Here is a 19605-nt window from a genome sequence, read left to right as displayed (position 1 = left end):
GCAAAGGTCCAAATTATCTGGTACTGTTATGCTTTATCCTGTTCTGAATTTAAGGAAATGATGGAATAGGAAGAGCATATTATTACTTTTATATAAATAGCAACTCTCCTCAATTAGCTATAAAAAGATGGCACTTCAGACAGCTGTTACAATGCATCAGGCAAGCGGTATCTGCCATTTCAACAGCAGCACCATCACCAGGCCTGTACCGTCAAGTGCACAAAGTTAAGAAACATCTTTACTACTGCAAATAAGACACCTGAAGAGGTAGAGCTTCCAATTTTTAAAGAAAATGTTTAATTTTCCACTTTTATGCTCATGTTTTCCAACTCACAATTTGAGACAACATTCTTGAACCTCAAAGAAAAATTATCACCTCCAATTTTACAAATGGGGAGATGGAAGAACAAGAATGCGTGCCACATACACAATCACGGAAGGCACTAGAGCCGGATAACTGAGGTATATTCCCCCTAAGAAAACGTCTCATAATCACCAGGTTGTGGAGGCAGAAATGCTGGCTCCTGAGCAGGTGACTGCCACAGCCAGGGCACATTCTGCAGCTGAGCGTCGCAGGACAACAGCACGGCTGTTAGGAGGGTAAGGGATTTTCCTTCCGCGTTTCTGCCAGCTCTGGTGTCTGCTCCTTCTGATCTTTCTTCTCTTCCTGCATCTCTTCCAACACAGTTTGAAGCTGCAGCTGCAATACAGAATCCCTGCTTTCAACATCCTGATGATCCTGTTGTGCTACCTGCAGTTAAAGACAGATGATCACCATAAAAACAAGGGTCGTAAAAAGTTTCTGTCGAAGCATCACTGAAGAGAGCAATAGAAAGCAACAGCCCCAGTTTGTATGTCCAAAAAAAGCTGAGAGAAAAGTTCTAATTCATGCTTAGACTATTTTTAAGGTACAATACAGCGTCAAGGCATCACCAGGGCAAGAAATTTAAAATGAGACTGCTGACCTCAAGCTAAAAGATGAAAGTAAGTCAGTGATTTCATCTTTTCCCATGCTCATTGCACAGTGCACTTTAGGCAGAACCAATTTCTGTTCCTCTTCAGCCTCTTTTATCGGGGAAAGCACTACGGACACTCGGCCCAGAGATCATTGGATAATGCAGAGAACGGACAGCGTATTACAAAAGAGAATAATAAATGAATTTAGCTAACAGAGTTTAAAACTGCAGCTTTTATAAACAGCTCTCCTCCCTTCTTTTTGAGGGTGTTCAACTACAAGGACCATTCTCAGAAGAAATGGTAACCAGTAGTCATGAACAAGGTAAAAGATTTCTAACCATCATAGAGCAGCCAGGTTCTACTCTACCTGACGTGCTGTTCTAGAAGCATCTTCAGTTTGGTTTTTTACCCCATTTTATGTTAAGAGTTACATGACAACTGCCTGAAGTAACGAGGAACTAGACTCTACGTTCCCAGGAGCCATTTCCTCTCTTGTACATTAGAGAAAACAGAAAGCAGTAGCAAAACACTTTGGACAATTACTTTCTTGCTAAAATATAAGTAAACAACCCCCAGACTACAAACCTTCAATACCTTTTAAAAATAGGTAATATTAATAAGGGAATATTAAAAAAAATTTTCAATACTTTAAAAAAAAAAAAAACTCAACAACCCAAACTGCAAGCTTTATGCAAAAAATTCCAGTTCAGGATCAAGATTGAGGAACAAGAGAGAGAGTGCATCAGACTACTTAACTATTAAAAAGGGATGGAAAAATGTGTTAGCTACCTTCAAACCACAAGAGATTCTCATTTACTTCCTGCTTCCCTATAGAGATAACATGTATACGGTAATACGTATACTTATTTCCAAATACTTTATAAAGACACATCAATGGATGATTCGAAAGCACTGAAGACTTAAATCTCTCATCACCAGAACAAGTACTTCTCTTTTCTGTCCCACAAGAAGTACCTTAACCTTGGCCAGTGACGTTCACAACTAAGAAAAGTTTACTCTGCACAGCGAAGACATTTCATTACAACCATCCGGTGCGTGACTGTTTTGCTGAGCATTTAATTCGGACTAACTGAACGTTAAGGGCCTGGAAGTGACGTTTTCTGAATCCACTGGCCAAGTAACTCTGTGAATATTTAATACTTACTTTATCTGTTCCTCTTCTCTGTAAAATTATCCCACTAGCTAAAAGGGCTTTTCCCGTTTCTTCAAACAATTTTTCCTCTTCAATTTTTCCTTCTTCCTTCAGTTCATTGAATTTCTCAACAAAGCTAGATAGAAACATGTATTTTTACTCTCACATATAACGTTTTGGTTCACTGACTTAAGAGGAGAAAGGGACAAGTTTCAGAAATATTTCTAGTTTAATTACAAATCAATCTTACCTCTGGCAAGTAGATTTGTAGTTTGGTTGCGACAGGTCGAAAGCTCTTGGACCACTGCCATAAACGCTGTAAAATTTCCTATTCAAACCAGAAAACAGTTTAGTTTTTTCAAACCATCAAAAAGGGATACGTCTTGGAGTAAATAAACCACATCAGAGTCAGTTAATTTAGGCTGCAACAAAAAGCATTCACATAACTAGCTTTCCTTTTCCCATTAGCTATTACGTTATACAGAGATGTTCTTTCCAGCATTTTTAATTGCTTTAATAAATTCTAGTTCACCTCCACCACCACCGGTGAGCCAGAGGAGCACTGTGAGGGTTTAAGTCAGCCCACCCTGGCCACCCAACGCGGCTGACAGAAGCTCTGCGCCGCACAGGCGTCTGCCTTTTCCATTGCGATGAGCCTCCACCTGCAGCGATGCCTTTTGCACCGCCGCCAGAGATTATAAAGACGGGGGAGATAACACGGTAGAAACGCGTAACGCAGTTTCTCTATGCTATAAACAAGGAGACAAAACTCTGCTTGGGGGACCAGTGACAATAAGGGCACCTGCATTCCCCCCACAGGACTAGTGACAAGGGGCAGAGGAATGTCTCCGGTGAACGGCGGAGCTCAGGCACCCCTCGGCGGCCGTCCAGGGAGGGGAAGCGGTAACTCACGCTCGCACTTCGTCCTCCTGGTAGAAGATGGGAGGGATGACATCCTTCACCTTGCCGTAGCGCGGCCGCGGCAGCCGGTAGACGGGCTCCCTCAGCGGGGGGAAGGCAGCGTAGACGTCGAACCACAGCGGCTTCTCGATCACCCCGATGCGGAGCAGGTTCCGGGTCCTGCCGGGGGAGAGAAGCGGCGGGGGGAGCTCAGGGGACACCCGCACCGCCCCGGCCTTGTGCCTCCCTCCCCGGGGGACCCCGGGCCTCCCGGCTCGCCCTCCCAGCGCCCTCCAGGCAGCAGGGAACCCCGCGCACGCCCGCCCGCCCTCCGCACCGGCTGAACACGCTCCCTATCTTCTGCATGCGGTTGCCCGCCATCCCGCCGCCGCCGGCCAGGCCTCCCCTAGCAACGCCGCCACCCTAGCAACGGCCTGCCCTTCCACCCGGAAGCGGAAACGCGCGCCCTCTCCGCCGCCGCCGCCGGGGCCGCTGCCAGGGCACGCAGCCAACAGCCGAAGGTCGGCGGCGGAAGGTGGCGCCCAGGCGGTGCCAGCCGATGGCCGAGCAGGGGCTCAGTCGGATCGCGTGTCCCCCCCCGCCTCGATTTAAAGGGCCAGCGCCGCCATCCCCCACGGCCACCCCCTGCCCTAACGCGAACACGCGGGGCCGTGGCCCGCCGCCCCGGCTGAGCAGCGCAGCCTTCCCGCCTCCCTCGCAGCCCGGCCGTGTGTCCTGGGGAGGCTGAGGGACACCGAGATGGGAGCCTTTTCCATGGGGCTGGTCTCCCCTCAGGAGACAACGGTGCCAGGCCCGAGGACGGGGCTCCCGGCGGGGCCGGGTCTGTCCGGGCAGGGCGGCCGCCCTCACCCGCCTCAGCCCCAGCACGGTGAGGACCAGGAGTCCCGAGGCCTGTGGAAAGCCACATCTCCTCAGGAGGCCTCTGCCACCATGTCGTGCACCTGAAGAGATGAAGGCGGCGGCAGCACGGGGACACCCCCCCCCCAGCCCGGGCCTTGCCCCCACCGAGGGCTCGGGTCTGTCCCCGAGCAGCTGGGGAAGCCGGTGCCCTTGCGTTAGGACAGAAGCAGCTCCCCTCACAAAACCAGCCGCCGCTGCCGCATTAAATGCCAGGGGAGAGCAAGGGCCGGGGAGCACGGGGCCTGACCCCGGCACCCACCACTAAATCCCTCGCCTTCACCCCCAGCCCAGCCTTCGGACACACTCGCACCACCAGCAGCTCCGAGCATCCATCCTCTGCTGCCAAATAACACCCGCTCCTCCGGGCCAGAGCGCAGCTCCGGGGGCCTGGTGGAGGGGGGAAGGTGTGAGGGGGTGCAGCAGCAGGGTTTGGGGTCGCAGCCCTCCAGGAGGTGCTGTGGACAGGCCAAAAGGAAAGGCCACGTCCAAAAATACCAGGGTTCTCCTTAGCACCAGCCCTGGAATAAGATGACACCAGTTGTGCTTCCCTAAAGCCCCCCGCCCCGGGCCTTAGGGCTGTGAGCGCCAGCAAACCAAGAAGGCGGATAAAGCCCAGCCGCCGAAGGCAGCAGTTGTCACCCCATTACGCTCGCCGAACACGTGCGGACCCCGGCAGGGCGGCCTGGCTGCTGTCTCCGGTTTCGGACGGAGCCGTCGGGGCTGCCCCGCTGCCAGCCTCGGCTGGCTGCTGCGGGTGACGGGGGAGGACAGCTGTCCCGGACGAGGGACACGGTCCCAAGGAAAGGAGGAGCTGCTGTCACCCACGCTGGCCGGTCCCACGAGGAGGGGACATGTCGGAGGTTGCCGTTGCATGCTGCGCCTGCGCCTCCTCAGTGAAGTCGTTTCTCTCCGTACGGCGGGAGTGACGTCCCCAGAGGCTGGGGCTTGTCTTCTCCACCCGTCACGCTTTACACCTCCCTTGTCTGCTGTCCCTCAAGCTAAGCACCGCTATGTCCCCATGGCAGCCAAGGAGCTTGGGGACCGATGGTGACACTGGGCTGCAAACCATCACCGGCAGCAGGATGCAGGGAGGATCGGTCTCGCCCCGGTTGTGTTTTGGTGTTGGGTCTCTCACCCAGATGGAGAGCAAACGGTGGGATTTGCCGCCATGGTTTGCACAAGCCCTGTCCAGGGGTTGCACCATGGCCTGATCCTGCCTTGGCCAGCCCCAGCACTGCTTGCTGGGCCCAGGAGGTGGCAGCAGATGGTGCCTGGCTGCCCAGCACACAGCTCCAGTCTGTATTTTTTACCTTGATTTATAAAATCCAGCAGCTACGCCCAGGCTCTCTGCCCTGTGTAAACAGCCTTCCCCCAGTCAGTGTTTCCACCAGCCCGACTTGGGAGAAGTGCGTGGCAGCGAGCGGTGCCTGGTCACTAGGTGCAGCCCTTAGCTTGGGAATGAGCTGATGGGGAAAAAAAATACATTCCTCCTTCCATCTTCCAGCCTTGGGAAGGAAGGGGGCAGTAAATTTCCACCACAGACTGACTGCCAGCAGGTACTCGATGCCAGTCTAAAACACCTCTAGCATTCATCGTCATCTGACCACGGGTTTCAGTCCTGGGCTTTTCTCAGCTGCTGGTTTTCTTAAAACACGGTTTTGAAAGAAAAACCCTTGCCCCCGTAGAGCAGAAGAATTCAAAAGGGAGTTGCTGGGACTGCTCCAGGGCTGCATCTGAGCTGCTCAAAGGACTGGGCAGGCCCCCGTCTTTTCAGCTCTTTGAAAAAGCCCTGGCTCCCCCACGGGCTCGCGACAGCTTGCTTGGCTGCCGCAGGAAGGCAACATCCAGGGTTTCTCCAGCATTTCGATGCTTTTGACATTTAAGGCAAGAATGCCTTGACTTTTTCCAGCATCTTCTTTCACAGGGAAGGTTTCCAAGCCACACGTGAGGCTGGGAAGCTCTAATCCTGCCAGCAACTGAAAGCTGCTCCCGGACAGCTGGCTCAGGGCAAGCAGACTCCGGCCCCGTCCCTTGCAGGCGCACGGCCCTGTCCCTGCAAGCGAGGGGGATGCTCCACATGCCCCCCGCCCCTGCCGCTGCCACCCGGGGCTGATCACAAAGCGCCATGCCCCACAGCCTCGGGAAATAACCCTCCTCCTGCGAGTCACGGGCTGCCCACGGCAAGGGGAGCAGTCCCCGTGGTTCACGGCCCCTCCGGCGAGACGCTGCCTTGCTAAGGCTGCCCGGGGGGGTATTTCTCAAGGACAGGACAGCTTGGACAGGCCAAAAGTCCTACTCCTCCCCAAAATGAAGGGCTTGAGACCGAGGTTTTGGTTGCTGGCTGGGGACGCAGCAGGCCAGCTCCTGTAAGTGGGGCTTGACAGGCACCTGCCCTTCCCTCACGCCTGGCATAGACCCCCCTCGTCTTTGGGTCCATGTGCTGCTTTTTGAGCCTCCGAGGAGTTTCTCACCAAAAGTTTTCCTCCTCCAGCCTGTTGCAGGGAACACGAAAGGAAGGGGAAGCCAAGCCCAGCGTTGAGCAGGCAATTCCCTACGGGAGTGATGCTGGGACCAGCCCATGTGGGAGCAATGCGACCAACACCGTCCAGCTCCGCGCTCTCCAACTTTGCAGACCCGGCGATGCTGCCAGCTCGGCACGGTGCGGAAATGTGCAGGGCTGGAGATGAATAACATGTATTTCAGAAATAATTCATTATAATAACGTATTTCCATTCCGCCAGGAGACAACGCGAAGGAGCCAGACTGCCTCCTTGACAGACGCGGAGGAGTTGCTGTGCGATAGCTAATGAAACAGTTTAAAGAAAACTCACATGCCCCATCCCCGAGAGACTTGTTATTTTCAGAATGAAGCGGGTAAGCCACAGCATTTTTCTTTTTCCGCTCTTTCCTGAAAGACAAGTCCCCGCACGCGTAGCTGGCCACGGGCATGCTGGCAGCTTCCATAGGGACCCGCCGGCACAGCCCCCCCGCCAGCATGGGCTCGGCAGTTCTGCTCCCCAGCACGCTGGGTGCCAGGACGGTTTCCCCGGTGCAGAGCCCACCCTCGCAGCCTCTGACCCCGGTGGAGCCCTTTGTGTTGGGACCCCGGCTGAAACCCCAGTGTGGGGACGGCAGAGGGGAGCGGTGGGTGCCCCACGCGCCCACCGTGCTTCGGGGTGGCGTTGCTTCGCCTGCCGAGGTGAAGCGGGGAGGAACGGGGATGGGGTATCCCCAGAGCATCCTCAGCTGTGCCAGGGCTTTCCCCGAATCCTGGGCTCTCGCTGCCGCTCGCTTGCCGTGAGCTCCCAGTGCTCTTCTCACACTCTCCCACAACAAGCACCGGAGGGGACCTGCACCTGAACCAAACGTCCTGCCGGGTGGAAGCAGGAATTGCTCCTGGATGGAGACAGCAGCTCACCAGCGATGGGTCTCCCACAGCGCAGGCTTTCTCGAGAAGATTGTCGGATGCAAATTCTGCACCAACATGAGCAGGGAGGCAACGAGCCAGAGTGGCAATGAGCCAGGGCGGCTTTTGGGCATCTGCAGCCGTGAGGGGCACAGCTAGAGCTGGGCTAGAGCTGGCATTTCCCTCCCCACCCCGATTTCTTTCTTTTTCCCCCTGCAAAGAAATGGGAGCAAAAAAAGCAAAATACACCTGAGTGTTAAGAGTACAACAGGACTTTATTATATGAATTGCTATTAAACATCTTTAAGAAAAAAAATCACTTATGGAAATAAATTCTAAAATAGCAACACTCACAAACGTCACAGATCTTTTTGTTTTGTTCTTTTTAAACCATTTTGTATAGAAGTGATACAAACCTCACTGAGAATTGTACCTTTTTATGTAAGAAATGCATTTTGGCTTCCAAGCCAGTTTTAGTGGCCTTTCTACTCATTAGACCTGATTTATTTTTTTTAAAGGACATAAAAATAATCACTCTTCATCATCCATTAAAATGATGCTTTGTGTCTCCAAGATATTTTGAAATGGCTACAGAGTGACATCATTCAGAGAGGCTTTGGATAGCCTAGGATATTTAAGGGCAAGTTGTTAGACCGTGTTAGCAAAGACATCCCCAAGCCCCTGCGAAGCGTACGCTGCCAGCCCGCTGCCAACCCTGTGCGCTCAGGGGTACGGTGCCCGCTTTCGGTGCAGGACCCTTCGTGGTTAGCGCATGGTGCCGGACCCACCCAACACAAAACCTTTGCTGGCAGGGTAGAGCCAGCGAGGCCGGGGGCTTCGCACCCACCACGTGCAGCGAGCGGAGGTTGCACAGTGACACCCGTCCCCTCCCCGCCGTCCCCGCGCTCCAGCTCGCACCCCCCAAGCTGCCCTTCCTCTCCCCATTTTCTCACAGGACTGCAGCCCTGCTCCCTGGCAGGTAGCCCTGCGCGGGCTCCAGCGGGTCCCGGCTAGCATCTCAGGGAGCCGAGGATGCCAGATGCCTCAGGGACGTGCTCTGCCAGACCATCCCGAAGCAAAAGCAGAGGCAGCCTGCTGCCTCTGGGCTCCTCTCCACCAGCAAACTACGGCTGGGTTACAAAGACAACTCGGAGGCAACGTGTCAACTAATGTGCAGGCTGAGCAGACGGGAGAGGAAGAACAGCGGCATTTACCACTACGCCACTTGCTGCTGTTAAAGCCAGCGGTTCCAGCAGGACTGACCTGTGACGTGATGCGAAACGTGGCTTGCCCAGCACTAGACTGCCAAAGAGAGCTCAACGCGATCCTCCGCAGCCACGGCGCAACGCAGCCCGTCCTCCAGCAAGGACGAGGAGCACAGCAAACCCTCCAAGGGCTCAGCAGCGGGAAGACATGCTGCAAGCGCCTGGGCACGATTGCGTGCTTCGCTGCCTCTCCTCCCCGCGCACCAGACCAGCTCTCCTGTAACAACCTCCTTGGCTGGGAGAAGCAGAATTTCCTTCCTGCAAGAGCTTGAGCTCCTGCCCAACTGCCTGTTGGTGCTTCCTGCGTTCATGGAAACTTCACTGAAAGTTAAGCCCTCGGTAGCTAAGAGGCGCTGGAACATTGACAAGCTGATCCAGTTCCAAGCTTGATTTTCTTCCAAATATGCAGAGAGCTGCTTTGGACTGGGAGGGAGTAACGGCAGCCTCCTACGGACCCCAGAGCCAGCAGAGGATAGGAAAGGAGCCCCTCCTCTCTCTCCACCAGTCTCAGGCTGGGAATGAAAGTCCCACCCAGGGACTAAAGGACCTTCTGTTCCCAACAACAAAGCCCCAGCTTCACACTTAGCCCCTTGCACCCGCAGCCACGCTTGCACCCCGAGCCAGGCGGCGACACACACCCCTCCAGTCACCCATCGTACCCCACGCGGTGCAGAGCAGCCCGGTGCAAAGCACGCTGTGCCTCTCCAGCACCTCCCTCCACCCGACAGCCAGGCATGGCAGGGAACAGGGCGAGCTTGGAGCCTGCACGTGTCGAGGCAAGGCCAGCGTGGCTTGGGACAGCTCTAACCCGTCGGTCGGGCTGCCACGACTCAAGCGATGCTCCTCAATCCTTCCTTCAACAGGAAAGGAGCAGACACCAAAACCGGGATCGGCTCAGTGGGGTGGATCTTCTGCTGCTTTGATTTTAGGAACCCAAAGCTCACGCGTCTCGGGACGCTTCCAGCCCAGTGCATCCTGCCCTCTCCCTCGCCACCCCGGGCTTTGGCCGAGCCCCGGTGCTGCTGGGAGCGCTTCGTTTGTGCTAATGGGACGTTACCCAGACCCTGCAGCCCCACAGAGTTCAAAGCAGCCCCGGCCCTGGCCAGGGACCAGGGTGAAGCACATGGGTCCCCACCGATCCCCACCGCGGCTGCGAGGGTGACGGCAGCGGCGCTCAACAGGTGCACCGGCTGCGCCGCTCGCGGGGAAAGAAATCTTGGCGTCCACTTCAAAGGCATGCGGGCTCCGGGCGGGTTTGAAAAGGAGCCTGTCGGGAGCCAGCGCCTGCAATGTGGGCTTTTGTTACCAAACCCCGCGGAGAGGCAGGGAAAACAGTTGCGTGTGTGTGTTTGATGGCTGGGGTTTCTGCGTCTGCCACCTTCGCAGCTCCAATCTTGCAACATTTGTGCTGGTTCGCAGGAGCCAGAAAGTGAAACAGGCATGTCTATAGCCACCTCCTGCATTTAGCAGTAAACAGATTATGCCGATAAAGGAGAAGAAAATGTGCTGGCGGGAGCGATTTCTGACTTTACGCTCATCACTCATTACTTACACAGACAAGGAATTTGTTTACGTAATTATTTTTAGCCTGACAGCATCTCTGAAAGCTGCAATGATTCAAGCGCTGCCTGCCAGCCCCCCAGCCCTCTGCCGTGCTCCCCGGCAAAACGAGCCCCCGGGGTGGGCACAAGGAAGGGTGCTCTGCTCCTGCCACCGGGCCAGCCCCGGCCCCGCACCAAACCTGGCAGCGCTCGCAAGCCCTTGTGCAAACTCTCTGTGCCAAAAACACCTCCGCCAGCCTCAGCTGCAAACCTCCCGGCTCGGGCTTTGCACCTTACCTACGGCGGGAGGCATCCCTGGAGCCGCCGAGCGCCCTGCTCGGCAGCCGGGACCACCACCGGCACACCGCACCCGGCGGGACATGTCCTGCTTCGGCAGTGAGGGTTAAACCGATGCGAAATCCAGCCCTTGGTGCTGCCCCGCCGTCCTGCCCTGCGGCGGCACAAAGCGTCCATACTTCAAGGCAGTTTTAGCAATGCCGAAGGCAAAGGTTTAATTCAAAGTGAAACGCCTAGGAAAAGAAGGCCTTTCCTTTTATAAACAATTTATATTATTTGACTATTACCTGATCTGAATCTCTGCTCATTACTACTAGCAGTAGTAGACAACGGCTGTTAGGTTCTTTCTCACGTGGTGTTTTTTTTTTTCCTGTGTGCGCAGAGTAAAGTTACATCAGATTGCTACAGAGATATGTTCAGGAGTGCTCCAGCCAAGCAGATCCCACATGTGAATGCATCCTCGTTAGTACAACTGATTTTCATTCCTCCTGCGACGCCACTTGGACCGAGAGAGCAGGCGGGATGCTGCTCCTCCCAAGTCTGAGCTCCACTGGCTCCTCCACAGCAGCTCACATCAGCTGCCGACTTTTTTTTCCTTTTTTTTTTTCCTTTTTGGCTGATTTGCTAGATAGGAGAAGTTGTTTTCAAACCGCTGGTAAGAAAACATTGTGCCTCACTTCAACACTTGTACTTCAGAGGAGTACAACAGCAGAGGGGGAACAGCCAAAAAACTGGGTTATTTGTTGGGTGGTTTTTTTTTTTTCCTTTTTCAGCCATCTTCTTATGAAGCCTTGTGCACATTCTGTGCCAGCAATAAACCCCAGTGCTGGGACCTGGAGGGGAGGAGAATGGGAGGGAAAGAGAACGGTGCATGCTCAGCTTGAGCCGCACCGTGGCTGTCGCCGGCACTGGCCCATCGCGGCACCCAGGGCTGTTACTGGCTGCAGCACCCACAGCTGCTGACAGGGCTTGTCCCTACCCGGACACGCTCTGGACCTGACCCAGAGCACCCAGCTCCCTCCTCCAGCCAGGATGGACGGATGGGCAGGGCCGTTCGCGTGCTCACCGGGAAGCGTTCATCCCCAGGAGCCTCTCACCATTTACTGCCCTTCCTTCAGCGTCTCCTCCTCCTCACGGAGCTGCTGCCTCCGCGCTTGGAAGTCTTCATCTGAAAGGCAGAGGCAGGCGGGGGCTGTCGGGGGCTGCAGCCACTTCCGCGCCGGGATGCTGGCCACCGTGCCATGGTCCCTGCCCCACCAAGGTGCCCCAGTGGGGAGGCAGCCCGGCCCCTGCCCCGGGGCAGGGATTTCCTCGCCCAGACAGATAATTCCCAGGGACTGGGACACGGGGACTCTCTGCCAGAACACTCCTGAGAACACTGGAAGCAGGTTTTGGCCCACAGGGGCATTTCTGCCATGCAGTCGTGCCTGAGCCAGCCCCGAGGTGGTCTGGGCTGGCACAAAACCCACTGCCAAGACCTGCTGCTGTGCAAATCCGGCTGACAACAGATTTGCCAGGACTGTGCCCCAACCCCGGGCTACGCATCCTGCAGGGCTGCACAGCCCAGCTGCAAACCCTCGAGGCTCCCCAAAAGAGATCCCATCCCCGGTCACCCCAGCAAGCGCACGCTCACAGGAGAGCCGCATGGGACCAGGGGCGAGCCCGTAGCATGGATGGCCATGCCCTGGCACGGACCCGATGGGAGCCATCTCCAGCAGAGCGATGGCGTGGGGCAGGACGGGGCCAGGCACCGCAGGACCCCAGCTAGCCATGCTGAGCACAGCGCACACAGCACAGCATGGCACGGCACGCCATTTCTTACCGCATGAATGTCCTTCGACGTCATCGAGAAGATTTGCCGTGGAAGCCGCCGTCCCCAGCCTGCACCCTCTGCTAAGGAAAACCAGTCGTGGGGCCGGGATGTGGCCACGGTACCACAATCGCCCTTCCCAGCCCACGGCCCAGCCGCGAGAGGCAGCCGGGAGGCTCCGGCCAGACCACAGCCTTGGGGAGTCCCTGGGAGCACCAGAGCAAGGCTGCTCCAACAGCCCCGCACCCTCCCGCAGCTCCCCAGCCCCTTTTAGGATACACCTGGTGCTTCAACAAGTGTTTTCTTTTTGATTTCCTCATCTTTGTCTTCTCGGAGAAGGCTCTGGCGAGTTCAAACAGCTTCTTGCGCGTGGCTGAAAGGAAGCAGCTGGGTGAGAGTCGCACCCCAAAACCCTTCCCAAAGCTTCCACGGGCGATGGGGAGGAGACAGCCAGGGCCAGCGGTGCGAGAGTCACCCACGCCCCGATGCCCCACGGCAATACCCTGGGTTTGCCTGGAAACACCAGGGCCACACAAGGCTGCCAGGCTCGGAGAGCCGGGTCCTGCAACCAACAGGGACACGTTGGTCCCTGGCGGGAGGTGCTGATGTTTTTACCCTTTCACTGGGATTTTCCTGAACTTCCCTACCCACGACTGACCCACGTTCCCCCCAGTGTCTCAGCTGGCTGCAGCCCGACTCAAGCTGCCCAAAGACCTTGCTCTATTTTGCAACGGGAGAAGCAGGCTGTGACTTGCTAAGAGGAAAGGATTGGAAAAGGGAGAGTTACAGCAAACCCTCGGCTTGCTTTTCTACGATCCACACAAACCCTGCCCAGAAATTCCTCTACTCCCCAACACCAGCTGCATCCTTGACTCACGCCACAACCCACACGTGCACCGGGGACAGACGGGCAGTGCAGAGCTGGGGCATCAAAACCCAGGTCTCCGTCTCCCGTCCATTGTGCCGGTGCCCAGCCCCGGCGTGCGGCACAGGAGCAGAGCGGACACAATGCTGCCGGCTCTTCCCCGGCCTGCCCCGCTCCCACCTCCCCTCCAGCCCTTGCAGGCATCCCACTGCCAACACGGAGCCTGCAAACCGACTCACATTTTCCCATGTGTTTCAATTTGTCTCTGAATAAGGCATCGTCAGACACGGCACTGCCGGCCTCGCTGGTTACAGAGGGGGCTACGTCACCTGGAAGGCAAACATCTGGTCACCGGGAGTGCGTGCGCGGCGAGGGGAGGCTCGAGACAAATCATTTCCATGACCCAATTCCAGCGCTAGCGAAACGCAGCCCTGCCACAAGCAGAGCTGAACAAGAGCAGGCAGGATGAGGACACTGGCACACCGAGGCTGGCTCCGGACGGGGACTCTCTGCGGATATAACCCCTGAGAGCGTGGGTGCAGAGACGTCGGCTTGCAGCACACCCTCAGCCCTGCGGGGCTGCTCACCTTGAGCCGCCTGCGAGCGGACGTGGGGTGAGCGGCGGCTCAGTCCCACCACCAGCACCGCTGCAGAGCAGGAGGCCTCCCTCTGTGCTGCTCCAGGGACAGCAGCCCCAAATTACCCCGGGGCACTAATTGCACTCTGGGCATTAGATCGTGCCCTTGCTCAGTACCCGGGACGGCAGGGCCACCAGATCAGGAGCAGAAGTTCAGGCAGCGCAGCGACTCGGTCAGGTGGACCACAGACCCCAACAGCCGTATCCTCGTGCCCGCCTGCACCCGTGCCCCTTCCCCAGGTCTGGGTGCCTTCGAAGCGCCGTGCACCCAGCCGGAGCTCTGCCATGCCACCCAGCCGCTGCGTCTCGCCTGCCCCCGCACGGGGCCATCGACAGACACCAGCTCTAATTCTGACCCTGGGCAGCTGCTCTGCTCCCAGAGGTTAATCAGGATTACCCGGGAACAGTCATTATGTCTCCCAGGCACAATCCTCCACGTGAGGAGGGCAGGGAGGGCAGCAGCACCCATCCCCATCACCCACCAGCTCCTCTCCTGTGCTGGGGGGGGGGGCAGCAGGGAGCTTCCTCCCCCCGCAGCCACTTCGGAGGCAGCTGGGCAGAGGGCTGGGAACACCGGAGCTGCGGGACATCCCACTGCTGAGAGGCGATGCTCACGTGCATCTTGAAAGTTACCTGATATTACGGAGGAGAAACCAAAGTCGTTGCTGACAGCAACACTGGTTGACTTGGATTTTTTTGATTCGTATTTCAATCGATCTGAAAAACAAAAAGCCCGGTGCCCGGCTCGATCAGACCCTCGAGGCAGCGCACACGGCTCTGCTCCGCTCTCCCCTCACGGCCACCACGGCTGCAGAGGGACGGGCTGATGGCAAGGGAGGGAGCTCAGCCTTCGCTTCAGCACGGTGACCACAAGCACTCCGGTGGGAGCCCACAACAGCAGGCGGGAGCGCTCCTCTCACCACAGCAGAGGAACCGCCTGCCCGCTGCAAGCACGCAAGTGAGCACACCGGTGGTTTTCCAGCCGCGGCGGCGGCCGGGGGCAAGCCCTGCAGTGAAGGTGCTGCCAGGACCCTGCAAATCACCAGCGAGACCTCTGAGGGAGATGGCCCCTCGGCTGGGGGGCTCGGAGCCGGCGGCAGCGTGAGGGAGGGGAAGGGTAGCTCTTTGCTCAGCGGCAGCAAAACCTTCGACACCCTCAAGTCCTCCCCATGGCGCCGGGTGAGCAGCCGGCTGCCGGCTCGCCGGGAAGGAGCATGGTGACAGGGAAGGAGCAATCATGGCAAAACTGCTCTCCAGTTCAGGCCCTGCCAGCACCTGGGGAGGGCACACAGCCAGGGAGGGCACACTGGCCGGGCTGGGCTCAGAGAGCATTTCCAAGGCTCCTTGCTATGGATTTTGCTGGGCTTTGCCAGAGACACCGCAGAGAGGTGGGCAGGGGGAGGAGAGGCTCGTGGCAGGCAGCTGAGCACCAGGAGCAGGAGCCCGGGGAGCAGCCCACTGCCCGGTGTCAGCAGGCCGGACTACCTGCCACCAGCCTGGCTGCATCCTGTGCTGGCTCTGCTTTGGCACGAGCCACGATGCCACGGGCAGGGCAATGCTGCCGGCAGCCAGTGTCACGGCGGGGCACGCACCTGAAAAGCGGAGGCAGAGGTTTCTGAAGGCGCTTCTCACCTCTCTCCAGGGCAAGGAGGAAATCCCGGTTCCTCTGGAGCTCCTTCATGAACTCTTCGTTCTGCAGGAAGAGCGCGATCCGCTCGTCCTCCAGGTACTGCTTCCACCGCCGCTCCTGCTCCAGGGAGCCCTGGCCTCGCGGGGCGAGCCCCTGCGGCACAGCCTGCCGGCAGCCGTGGGAGCCCTGGACAGGAGGCAAAGACGGCAGAGGTCAGTCGGTGGTCTCGGTGCCTGCGCCGGCGCGTGTAGGAGGCTCCCTGCAGCAGCGCCTCAGGCTGAGCTCGGCCTTTTCCTCCTCCATTAACGCCGCTGCACCCCCAGCCCTGACAGCCATCGACTGCTGCTCCCCAGCGGGGTCTTTCCCTCCTACGCCCAGTGCCCAACAGCCCAGGGCACCGTCCCCCCCGGCCAGGCTGCGCCCCGGCCGGTGCTGCTGCAAAGGGGACAAAGGGGGACAGGGAACCACCGCCTCTGCTCGGCGGGAAGGGGGACGAGGAGGAGGCAGGAGGGGATGGACATCCCATGCGGGAACGGGGACCTCTCGGTCTGGGGTCAGCGTGGCACGGGCAGGAACCGGTGCCTCCGGAAGAGCTCCTTTGCAGAGCGCAGACTTGCAAAGATTTTTAACTTTAAACCGTGGGGTTGAGCCAAGACAGAACCTGGTGTGGAGGCGAGGGAGAAGGGTCTCAGCCAGCGTCGCTGCTTTTACTTCCCCCTCTCTAAAAAGCAGAGACTGCAATTTCCCGCTGACAAACGTCCTTGCGCGAGGCACCTCATGCTCTCCCCCCGCCTCCTGGTGCGGTCGCACCTGGGGAGCAGCAGAGCCACGCTCTACAGCCGCAACCTCATCCTCGCCTACAATATTTGTCTGATTTGTAGCTGCTCTCAGAGAGCCATAAAAAGCAAAAGCACACAATTACCGGGGAAAGAAAAGGGCAGCTGCTCCTCTCCTCCCCCTGAGCCCAAATGAATTGGCCTGTTCCTATTCCCAGAAAGGTAATACAGCCCACGAAGCTCAACTTCCAGGGCAATCATTTATGAAAACGTGGCAGGCTGCCTTTGGAGCCAAAAAGAGAGGGAGAAGCTGATGCATGGGGAAGGCAGGGTGCCTGCAGCACCCCCCCAGCCCCTCGCCATGCCAGGAGGGCGCTGGCCCCATTTGTGGCCTGGCTCCTGTGTTGGCAAAGGGGCCGAGGGACACCCCGGGGATGTGGCGTGCCCGGAGCCGAGCTGGGTGCCCAGCACTGTCTGTGCTGGGGCTGCTTGTTCCCCACGGGGTGCTGCCCGCTGCCTGCCCCGCTGTTGGCAGAAAGGCACCCGCAACCCCGAGCCTTGTGGCTCTGAAACCACCACGAAGCACATGGGGACTCTGATTTCCCAGGGGCAAATCCTCTGGTTTGCACTAGATTTTCCACCCAAGTTCCACTGCACCAGCCCCCGAGTGCCCTGGCAGTGCCGCTCTCCCCGAGAGCGTATGCTGGTCCTGCTGCTCCTCACCAGGGTAGCAGGTAAGATTTTTCAAATAATTGAAAATATTAGGTGCTTATTGCAAGTGGCATTTCTGGCACTAACTGCTAGGCTAACGGCAGGAAAAACATCAAAGCCTTGCTGGAAGATTCCTCTTTCACACCTTGCTCACTTCAGCCAAGACTGAACAACAACAAGTGCTCCACGACTTTCGGTTTAGTCCACACCCGGTACCCAGATGCTTTCAGAGCGCTGACGCTGCAAGCTCAGGGTGGCTGAGGACCGGGTTTGCTGCTCCATGCTGCACCGTGGAGTCAGGGTGCAGGCTGGAAGGGGCGGCGAGCCTTACCTGTGTGCCGGCGGTCTGCTGGGGCAGGATGCGGAGGAAGTCCTCGGGGAGGTTGCCCAGGAGCGGTGGGTTCCAGTTCCTGTAGCGCCCAGGTGCCGGGGTGCTGCCGGGCCCCGGCACGTCCGTCCTGCAGAGCAAGCACAGACAGCACCTTCGGCGAGGGAGAAACCCCCCGACGTCTGCCGCAGCAGCGGGGCACAGAGCCCGGCCCGGCAGCCCCCTGCCCCGCTCCACTGGCGGTCCTGGGAACCGAGAAACCACAGCACGCCTCCCAAACCCACGGTGTTAGCGTTAGCTCTGGAGAGCAAAAGGCTTTCCTAGCCAGTCTGAAATCTTTGGGAGCTGCTTTGCAAGCCTTGCCCCACAACTGCGCAGGCTGGATTTCCCTTCTCCTCCCTGTTTTGCTCAGAGCCCCAGCAAACAGCCCTGTGGGAGCCCCAGCACGGCAGGATTGTGCTTACGAAGCTGATGAACGTCTCTCACCAGACGTCACACCCAGCCTGCGCCGCCAGCAGCGCCTTCGTCCCGGGGTCTGGCACAGAGGCGGCCAGGGCACCGGCGCTTGCTTTCCCGCAAGCCCCAAGCCTACGGCCGAGGCGGTGCTGCCGGGGGAGAGCCCGCACCGCGCGGGGCCAGAGACCCCCAGGGGCTCAGCGATCCGGCAAGTCAAACCGACCCGAGGTCTCCGGTGCCGAGAGCCACGATGTGCGGGGCCCCAGCCGCCCAGCACCTGGTGTTTTCGAGCGGAGGCGAGTGTTCCCCGCCCCCGGTAGCTGATTTTTGCCATTCCACGCGCTGCCGGAGCGGCTTTCCGGGCCCCTCAGCTGTTCACTTTTTAGGGCCTCGCAGGGATTTTTTAGCCAGCTGTGAGCTTCATTCATCTCCCTTGGCTTCGTCTCACCCGACCCTAACGAACTGATGCCAGATGCCCCTTGCCGGGGCTAGCTGACACGCAGCAAGACCCCCCGGGCGCCGGCACAGGGTGCTTTGCCAGCCACCATGGGCAGAAGGCGCGGTGCAGCCGCGGCGCAGGGCTGGGGGCTCACCTGGGCGGCGGGGTAGGCGGCGCGCGGGGGTAGCGGCTGCCGAACTCCTGGCTCTCGTAGGCGGGAGGGGAGTAGACGGGAGGGGGCTCCTCATCCGAGCTGTCCGGCTCCAGGGTCCGCTCCAAGATCTGCAAGGCGAGAGGACGGGGTGAGGGCGAGCCGGGGAAATGCTCCCGGCCTGGGCACGGCAGCAAAGCAGGGACGGGACAGGCTGAAGGCCACTGCAGAGAGGATGGGGGCAACCTCCCGGCACTGGTCCCCCTGCACCGGGAGGGCTTTTGGTGGGGTTTGGAGGTGCTGCTCTCAAGGCACCGCATTTCAGGTGGGTGGGTGAGCCTGTCCCTGGGTGCACACAGCCCTCGGGGACCCTCTGACAGCAGCAAAAGGGTCTCTTGGGTTTTGGGGAGGGAGGGAGGAGAGCGCTTTGGCTCAAGCCTCAAGCACTGTCCAAGACAAACCAGCCAGGCTGCATGCTCCAGATCAGCTGAATCGGGCACTCACATCTCTGCCCGCCCGCAGCAGCCAAGTAGCAGCGTGCCCAGGCAGAAATGAGGCAGGATGAGACTGAGCTGCTCGCTCGTGATGAGCCAGCCGTGGCGGCCAGGAGTGCAGGCAGGGGACCCCTACCCATAGCCACGTGCCGGGGGCCGCCGGCGGGGGTTACCTCGGGGGGGATGCTGTCCTCCGAGTCCGAGCTGTCGTCGCAGCCGCTGCTGTCCAGGTTCATCTGCAGGAGCTGGTCGATGGTGGCGTCCACGGCGCCGTTGTTGGCCCTCAAGACGCACTCGATGATGTCGTAGTCCATGTTGGGGAACATGGTCTTGAAGTCCTCCATGGCCTGGTTGAACTCCAGCCGGCGGACCTGCCTGGCGGGGCGGCTGTTGTTGAGCTCCTGGGCGGAGGAGCCGCCGCGCGAGCTGCCGTTGCTGCTGCTCCGACGGAAGAGGCTCGTCATGGCGGGGCGGGCTGGCGCGGGGGCACGGCGGCTGCGATCCCGTCTGCGGCAAGGTGGGCGCCTGCCGCCACTCGTCACGGGGCACTGCCCCGGCAGCCGGTGGGGAGCATGGGCGGGCGGCGGGGGTCCTGCTCCCCGCAGCCGGCGGCACCACGCGTCAGCCCCCGGCGCGCTGCAGCATCCTCCCACCTGCGGAGGGGAGAAGGGAGAAAGTCACCTGTGGGACAGAACACGCAGAGACACCACGAGATCCCCCTTTTGATTCAATGCGACCCATCCAACCGCATCCTCGTGGGACCGTCCCATCCCCGCAGCACGGCCGGCATGCCGGAGCTCGGATGCGCTGTGCCAGGTGCTGCACAAACAAAATGCAAGGTAAGAAAAATGGCATTACTTCCACTGCC

At 58.5% G+C, this 19605-nt stretch overlaps 2 protein-coding genes across 3 annotated transcripts; both read right to left on the bottom strand.

Annotated features, from left to right (window-relative positions):
• Positions 1-259: 259 nt before the first annotated feature.
• On the bottom strand, positions 260-3447 carry MRPS23 (mitochondrial ribosomal protein S23). The gene is made up of 5 exons (XM_050909032.1): positions 3348-3447; positions 3023-3190; positions 2361-2438; positions 2123-2246; positions 260-751 (listed from the first exon to the last, which is right to left on the bottom strand). The coding sequence occupies exons 1-5, from the start codon at positions 3389-3391 to the stop codon at positions 593-595; spliced, it is 573 nt and encodes a 190-aa protein (XP_050764989.1). The 5' UTR covers positions 3392-3447; the 3' UTR covers positions 260-592.
• Positions 3448-10625: 7178 nt separating this feature from the next.
• CUEDC1 (CUE domain containing 1) lies at positions 10626-19372 on the bottom strand. 2 transcript variants are annotated; one of them, XR_007767554.1, is made up of 10 exons: positions 18911-19372; positions 18247-18374; positions 17201-17327; positions 15385-15568; positions 14386-14469; positions 13355-13444; positions 12530-12623; positions 12263-12321; positions 11420-11608; positions 10626-11273 (listed from the first exon to the last, which is right to left on the bottom strand). XR_007767554.1 is itself a non-coding variant. In XM_050909034.1 (10 exons), the coding sequence occupies exons 1-9, from the start codon at positions 19199-19201 to the stop codon at positions 11541-11543; spliced, it is 1125 nt and encodes a 374-aa protein (XP_050764991.1). In that variant the 5' UTR covers positions 19202-19372; the 3' UTR covers positions 10626-11273; positions 11538-11540. The 2 variants fall into 2 exon arrangements, 1 of the variants encoding a protein (XP_050764991.1); XM_050909034.1 differs by having other exon boundaries at positions 11538-11608.
• Positions 19373-19605: the final 233 nt, after the last annotated feature.

Source organism: Gymnogyps californianus, chromosome 20 (genome assembly GCF_018139145.2).
Source record: "Gymnogyps californianus isolate 813 chromosome 20, ASM1813914v2, whole genome shotgun sequence".
Taxonomy (NCBI): Eukaryota; Metazoa; Chordata; class Aves; order Accipitriformes; family Cathartidae; genus Gymnogyps; species Gymnogyps californianus.
Note: the sequence above shows the minus strand (reverse complement) of the source record. Positions and strands in the feature narration are given on the sequence as shown.

Bases quoted from the DNA above. Each gene is read 5' to 3' on its own strand.
- MRPS23 (XM_050909032.1), bottom strand. From the start codon at position 3,391: ATGGCGGGCAACCGCATGCAGAAGATAGGGAGCGTGTTCAGCCG. The intron at 2,439-3,022 runs GTGAGTTACCGC...TGGTTTGAATAG, and splicing joins CAGGAGGACGAAGTGCGAGC to GAAATTTTACAGCGTTTATG. The intron at 752-2,122 runs GTAAGTATTAAA...CTTTAACTGCAG, and splicing joins AGAGAAGAGGAACAGATAAA to GTAGCACAACAGGATCATCA.
- CUEDC1 (XM_050909034.1), bottom strand. From the start codon at position 19,201: ATGACGAGCCTCTTCCGTCGGAGCAGCAGCAACGGCAGCTCGCGCGGC. The intron at 18,375-18,910 runs GTAACCCCCGCC...CTCGCCTTGCAG, and splicing joins AGGACAGCATCCCCCCCGAG to ATCTTGGAGCGGACCCTGGA. The intron at 17,328-18,246 runs GTGAGCCCCCAG...CTTGCTCTGCAG, and splicing joins CCGCCTACCCCGCCGCCCAG to GACGGACGTGCCGGGGCCCG.